Source organism: Lactuca virosa, chromosome 4 (assembly GCF_052849685.1).
Source record: "Lactuca virosa cultivar CGN04683 chromosome 4, Lactuca_virosa_CGN04683_v6, whole genome shotgun sequence".
Lineage (NCBI taxonomy): Eukaryota > Viridiplantae > Streptophyta > Magnoliopsida > Asterales > Asteraceae > Lactuca > Lactuca virosa.
In genome coordinates, this window is record NC_136429.1 from 508005901 (window position 1) to 508013826 (window position 7926).

Consider the following 7926-nt stretch of genomic DNA (forward strand, 5'->3'; position numbering starts at 1 on the left):
GGTAAAATCTCCATGGATCATCCATGGACTTCCATATAAGCTTAGCCCATTCCAAATGAGTGTTAGCCCACACCATATAAATATAATAGCCCATGATTTAATTAGTCTTCCTTTTAATCACTAAATTAATTCATAATTAATTCAAGATTAAAACTAATTAAGTAACATGACTTTATATTAATATATTATAACTTATAATATATTAATAAATCGTAAGTATACAACTCTCATAAAATTATCCATAACAAGTTCGGGTGAAGTGCAACCCAAATGGACCATGCCGGGTCGGGTCAAGTATATACCAAATAAGTTATGGACTTAGACACCTTATCCAACAGGTTGTTCTTGTTGTTGTTTAGGATTGACATATACAAAAGAGAGAGAGAGAGAGAGAGTTTTGTTAGTTTGATTTTATCCATTAAATAATTTACCCATAAAAACTATTTACTAAGGCTAGAATCCATATTTGGGTTTGTAATGTGTAAAGGGATGTTGTAAACACACCACAAGTTTATTTAGGTAGGTAAAGCTCTTTTCCAACTTCATGATCTTTGAAACTCCTAGATCTTTTGAGATTCATTGACTAGATTCAATGGCATGTTAATTTTAGATTGTGCTTATTTCATTTATCTAACAGGGATGCCATGAATCATAAAACAAATGGTGAATCAACCATGTGATGCTCGACTCAAGTTACACTTGAGATTCACGAGTTTCACATCATTTCCAACCATAATCCTCACATTGATGTGTCAGCTAATCGCACACGCTTCATCACAAAATTGTAAGGAAATGTGTGTTTCTTCATGGGTAACACACTATTAGTGTTTTAACTAATTATATAAAACAAGAATCTTGTTTTATTACTTTAGTTAATACTTTTAACTCTAAACATCTATTCTATCAAACCCTTTTGGTAACTCCACTCTTAAAATGCAAAGAGGCTATGAGGGTGGTAATATATGAGCTTTTGAAAACCGACATTATTGGGAATCTAAGAGACCTCCTTAAACCTCTCTTATAGCATTAAAGAGGGTGAGCCTAGTCATGGTTTGGCTGATAATATTTTAATTAAACATGTGAGAGAACATGTTGTAATTATGTGAAACTTATAGTAATTGTTGGATCGTTAGATTCAATAAGATAGAAACCACAATTAAAGACGTAATCAAGAAGAACACACGAACATAAATAAGATCTTGTTTTCATTTAGAGACTAAAGGAATATGATTACAATTTTGTGTAAGACACCTTCAAAAGTTACCCTCTACTATCAACCAACACTCCTTATATAAGAAATACAAGGAAAGAGGTTGAGCTCTAAACAATGAGGTCAGGACACCTAGGCTACAAACAACTGTCACAAAAAGAAACTTACAACTGCGAACCCAACTAAGTCAATGCGAACACAAAAAAAAAATCATTCGCATTAACAACAAATGAAACTTTTACTACGAATTACATTTCGCATTACAAACTCAATAAAACATTTAAAATACGATCCTAACAATCTCCCCATTTGCATTGAGTTGCGAAATGAATCTTTAGTTATGCTCTTCAAAAACTTCACCAACTATGCCCATAAGAACAAGTATCACTTGTATCCACCATCTAATCACTTATGAAACCCAGTTTATATCTTCTTTTGAGTTTAGTTTGCACATCTCAGTCCCTGCAAGAATACTATTCAAATAATCAGAACTATAACAATGTTTATCATTCAAGTACAACATCTTGTTTTGAACTTTTGCTTCTTTAAGTGCCTTATAAACAATGTTGGTGATTTTATATCATCAATATTATTTAAGTGTAATAGGATTAAATTTGTTGACCAAAAGTGATCTTGCTGAATATTGAACAAGTTAGGATGGTGTAGGAGTGCACAATTGTTCAAGTTTTTCAAGATTCAAAGTACATTGTTATTTAGGGGCGAAGCCCCTAAACGAACGGGGATCCGGGGGCAGCGCCCCTGGGAGCGGGGTCCTAGGGGCGGCAGCCCCTGGCAGGGTCCAAGGGGCAGAGCCCCTGGCTGGGATCGATATATCCGTTTAGAAAGTTGACCCTTTTTTCCCTGAGATCCGTTTAATGACAGGTTTGGTAGTTTTATGACAGTTTGTAACTGTCTATTGACAGTTTTCAGACAAGAATGATATATCCGTTTTTGGTCATTTTTCTGGTACATCTTGAAGAACATTTTCACATACATTCTCAGATTTTATTCTCTAAATTTCATCCAATTGGGTGTTCGATCTGTACCATCGAAATACTTCAATTTGATAGTGAATCACGACTTTCAGAGAATCCAAGCAATCTATTCATCCCTTATTTTCTAACAAACAATCCCCCAAGGATTCTTCTGAATAAATCCTTCTCTCATTTCTTCCAATCCTTCTGGTTGTGCTTGAGGTCTCGCAATGACATTTCTTTTCACAATCTTAGATACTTCAACATCTATCTTGCTTATTTCCACACGATAATTTCTGATCATGTGAGTGATATGCAGAAGTTGCGAACCAAACTTCGATTCATGCTTCTTCAGAATTCCACAAAGAACAATCCAATCATGAGGATTCCTGATGTGCATATCAGAAAGAGAAATCACCAAACTGTCCTTTTTATCAACTCTTAAAATTGTAAATTTATAGTTTGTAAATTCATCAATCTTAACTTCTTCAATCTTTTTAACCGTCATGATTCGCTTCAATGACCAGACATCATATTATGGCTTAGAATTGTTGAGATAAAATGTAAAAAGGTTCTTGTTCACAACACTATTGGAGATACGAATTTTGGCCATATGATTGAAGCTTCTAAAAAGAAAATATTTTCCACAGTTAGGCAAATCTGATTGACACTCAGCAGTGTTCTAAACAAAATATGAAGAATTCGGTTCAAGACAATACTTCTCAACCTTCTTAATCGCAACATCCTGAACTCTTTCCATAGTCTATTCAGACCGCATAGATCTTAGACTAGCTTATATTGCTTCTTTATCTCTCTTTTCAACATCAATCCTATCCAACTCAATTTACAATTGCCTTAATCTTTCAATCTCTTCATCATTTTTCCTTTGTTCCTATTTCTCAGCTTCAACATCATTCGGATCAACTTCCTTTGGTGTAATAATTTTGACAGAACTAGTACCCACACCATCTTCAAAAAACTTCTGAGAATCAAACGTACTATCATCCAATTGGCTTTTCATTGATCCATGCTCAATCTGAATCTTCGGAACATCATCGTTTTTGATCAACTTAGGAACTGAACAAGGACTTTTGATACAAATAGGTTCCTTTTGAACATTTACAGTTGGTTCCTCCTGAACAATATTTTCAATCTTATCTCCCCCTTGTTGCGAAGTAGCACCGCTACTCGTAACACCAGGTTTGATTTGAGAAAGAATGAGAACAAGCTTCGCATCCAATAACTGGGACACATAATCAACATATGGAGAATCCTTTGTTTCCAAAATGCGAACTAACCTTTGATAGATCTCAAAGTTTCTCCCATTTTTCAAGATCATCTCCTCTTCAACCTTCTCAAATTCATTCTTCGTTTTCTTTAATTCCAACTTCAAAGATTTGATCTTTAATTCCTTCTCAGCCAATTTATTAGCCATGTCTACTTCAGTATCCTAATTGGTAACAAGAGTGTTAATTGAATTGATAACATCTTGATGATTTTCAGTGTTGGTAGCAAGAATGAAAATTTTAAGATCCTTTACTTCATTCAGAACATAATCAACTTTGGATAAAGCATTGGTGGAAGTGGTAAGAGCAGTTGAACTTTAGAAGTAGCTTCATCAATTAATTTAGCTTGATCATCAAATAAATGTTAACTCTCATTAACAATTGTTTTCAAAGTACTCTCACGAGTAAGCATCAGATTTTGAAAATTTATAGGAGATAAAGAATCAGCCCTACGAACCAAAGCAATCAACTAGCGATTCAACATCTGATAATATTTTCTGGTAGCAGGAACAGTAGCTATTTCATCATCAAGATCACTTTCATCATCTAGCAAGGAGACCGCTAGAATTGGTTCTTGAAAATTTGGAACGGACCTCGGGGAAATGATTCATACACATTGGTTTTTCTCAATTTATCGAGCTCCTATTATGGATGGGAAATGATTCATACACATTAGTTTTTCTCCATGCACAACAATTTATGTTTTATAGAGTTGTATAATACAACATTTTAAAACACAAATTGTTCATTCTATTAATTGTCAAATTAGTTTTATGTCATCTGTAACTTATAATATGTAGTTTCCCTATGTGTATAAAATTTGGGACTCACTTAAATTATTCTTGAGCTTCCACAACACTTTATCATGATCGACCTCAAGTTTGGACAAACATATATAACAAATTGGGTTTAGTTTCTTTCTCGATTTCCTTTAAAGGCACAAACTATTTATGTCGGTTCTTTAGAAATTAATCTCTATTAGCACAAACTTCTCAAAAGTCTAGTAGCTATGCATGTAGGGAGAGTATAAATGTAATGGCTACAAACAATGCATTATACAAAAATACTAGCATCATAAAGCTAACAATAAAAGAAGATCTTGGCATTTTTGTTGTACACAAGTCAAGAATGAAACAATGTAAAGACATATAAAGCTAACAATAAAAGAAGATCTTGGCATTTTTGTTGTACACAAGTCAAGAATGAAACAATGTAAAGACATATAAGTTGGTATATCTCTTAATTGTAAGACTTATAAACATCCTATAACATACAATAGTAACTTTTGTTGTCGAGTCAAGGTCCAAATCTCATTCTAAATTTCAAAGCATCTTACAAACATCCTCGCTCTAATTGTTAGCATAATCAAAAGACTTAAGAGTACACTTTTACAAATGCTTTGTTACGAGCCAATGCAACTCTCAAGACATGAACAACATATCGGTTATACCCATAGTATCCTCTTTGTTCCATTAAACATAACATTTGAACTCAAACCAAGCATACAACAAAGAGCCGATTAAAATACCATCCCTTTGCTCTTTGTTCTTAAGGTTCCTCACAAACATCCATCGTTATACAATCAAGACACATAGTTTTTGTCGGCTTCCAAGTAGTCACCATAGTATCCTTCCTCATCTCTTCTCCTTCGCAAATGCTTGTAGTACACATATTGCATTATGATCTATGATTATTACTTCCATTAAGGTCAAACTACGATTACTTTCTACAAAAAACGGTTAATCAGCAACAACCCTGAGCTGGCTCACATTGCTCTGCCCATGAGCATCATGTCAGATGTAAATTAGATATATATAAATAAAAAGGATACAAATGTATCAAGTGCTACGCACGCTGCGGCATCGAGCAGCCAAGGCATGTTGGCTTTGATTTTTGACCATTCTGTACTTCTTACAAGAATGCTGCAATTGAAATTTTTATCATCATCAGTAAACTTCAATAGTTGTATACATGTAAGTGTGTGTGTGTGTGTGAGAGACCTTGCGACATAAGTGGCATTTGCAACAAGAGCGAAGATGAACATGAGAGGATTTAAACCCTAAAAGGATTTGGTAAAGTTAGAAACTTTAGATCAAGAAAATGACAATTAAAAAAAAAAAAAAAAAAAAAAAAAAAAAAAAAAAGGTTAAAATGTAATAATTTCACCTCTACACTGCCTCTTTTGATCTGTCAATAACAAAAACAAGTATTTCAGAAAGCTTATAATTAATCAAATAACAATTGAGATTTAAACCCAAAAAAAAAAATTACATTCAATACAATCTGAGGAATCCGACCACCCATGTAAATAGCCGCCATCATCCACCCTAACCATTGCCCATACACCGTACTACTTCCACCACCCTCCTACAACATCAACACAATTAATTAAATTCATAACTAAATACAAATTATTTAAACAAAAAAAAAAAAAAAAAATCATACTTGTAGCAACTTTCTTCCAACATAAACTTGCATCAAACCCTTGGTATGTGAAGGCAAATTTAATGAAGTAGCCAAGAACGCTCCATACCCAGCCTGTGACGTTAATAAATACAACAACTTATAAATATTTAATATATTTTCTTGATTTTTATCTCTATTAAGCAAGCTAGCTATATATCCTTTCTTTAAAAGGAAACGACAATTAAATTAATAAGCCAAAAACATGAAAAGAAACAAAATTAAAATTTAAAAAACCCCCACGTTTTAAAAAATTCAACTTACAGAACGTGGGATGGGTTTGGGTTGTGTAGTAGGCTTCGGTATTTGAACAGATGACTCATCTTCTGAAGAAGAGTCATCATCGGCAGCCATGGCAGACGCTGGACCACTTCTCGTTGTCCACAGATAAGATCGATTGGGTGGTGTTGCGCTTCCCGCCATTGATCTTGCAGACCTGCAAAAAGATTTCATTTTAATTTCCGTTCTTTTTCTAATTTCATGTTATGGTATAATGAAATTCCCAATTAATGATGCCCAATTCGAGGTATGAACATGAAGATGAAGATGAAGACGTACGTGAAGAAATAGTCTTGACGTGGAGATGACGATGTTGTTCTTATTGCGCGGCTTCGAGAGGTTAATTCATGGGGTTCTGAAGCTGTTGAAGGTCTGAGAGGTTTCTTCGCTTCTTCATCCTGTAAATGATTTCAACTTTTAATGATTTTTAAGCAAAATTTCTAGTGAAATCATTTTGTTAATTCGTACCTCTGTGTTAGATGTAGCATGAGCATCGGCTTTTCTGGATTTGAGCCATGTGTAGATGTGATCGTAGTATAAGCTTTGTAAAACTAAGATGATTGTACTGATTGTGTAAAGCTGTGTGAAATTAACATAAAATCGTTAGATTAAATGTGATTATAGAGAACGATTTAGTGAAATTTTGCGAAAATTAATCCCAAAATAGCACGACAGATTTACCGCAGCTGTGTAGTATTGAGTCGGCAACTGCATCGAGAAGAAAGAAAGAAAAAAAAAACGTGAGAAGAATGATAACGAATTAACGATGAAGGTGGATGTGGATTAGTGGATCTGTTGAAGGTTTTATCGGAGTTTTTTGATTGTGTACATGTTAAAAAAATCGTTAGAAATTGGAAATCAGACGAAGAAATTCACCGTTGCAGGTTCGAGAAGACAACCGACGAGATTAAAGATATCCCTGCGAAGATCAAATTTGACGATTTGATTGAAGGAAACGAAGAAAAAGAAGAAAAAGAAGAAAAAGAAGAAGAAATTTCACAGACGCATTAACACAAACACCTACCCGGCAATCCAAGTGAGGAGGAAGAGAAGTGAGACGCCATGGCTGGATTTAGTACGAAAGTTGGTGATGATTTGAGGGATTTCAGCGACACCCCAACAAACAAGACTCGCGATTCCAAACCCGAAAGATAATTCGTCTCTGAGATTACACAAACAATCCTTGAAATACTTGTCAACCCACCCAATACATGATTTATTCTCTGTTACACAGTATGATAATGAGTTACTCGTTGTAGGGGTGATATTGTTCTTCAAGAATAAGAACTTCATCTCTGCAATGGGGTTTTTGGTATTCGACCCGGATCCGAAAGCAGAATGTGGTGTGGGATTTTTGTGTATGTAATATGCATATGAATATATAATAGCCCTATATAATGTATGGAACGAATGAATCAAGAAGAAGAAGAAGAAGATAGACGATTGTAGTAACAGTAGCAAAGTATGTGGGGGCGGTGTAATGTGAAATTACGAAAATAACCTTTGTGTGGATTTTGGTGAAAATCGTAAGAGATTGAATAGCTGTGTGGTGGTCCTTGAGTTCTTGCTCGAAATGTTCGGAGTTCGGACCCTTCCCTTTTTTATGTTTAGTTTTATTTAGTAATAACGACTTAAAAAGGTAATATATTTTTCGATTTGTATATATTTGGTCACTGATTTTTTTTTCGTCTATATTTACCCCTTCAACTTGTTA

General features: G+C 34.3%; 1 protein-coding gene across 1 annotated transcript; it reads right to left on the reverse strand.

The window, feature by feature from the left end:
• Nucleotides 1–4899: 4899 nt before the first annotated feature.
• LOC145109379 (vacuolar lysine transporter YPQ1-like) lies at nucleotides 4900–7609 on the reverse strand. The gene is made up of 12 exons (XM_079046514.1): nucleotides 7237–7609; nucleotides 7089–7131; nucleotides 6894–6920; nucleotides 6681–6791; nucleotides 6492–6610; nucleotides 6198–6369; nucleotides 5916–6008; nucleotides 5742–5837; nucleotides 5637–5657; nucleotides 5471–5529; nucleotides 5302–5392; nucleotides 4900–5154 (listed from the first exon to the last, which is right to left on the reverse strand). Exons 1-12 carry the CDS (start codon nucleotides 7503–7505, stop codon nucleotides 5053–5055), a joined length of 1203 nt encoding a protein of 400 aa, XP_078902640.1. The 5' UTR covers nucleotides 7506–7609; the 3' UTR covers nucleotides 4900–5052.
• Between the last annotated feature and the right edge of the window lie 317 nt (nucleotides 7610–7926).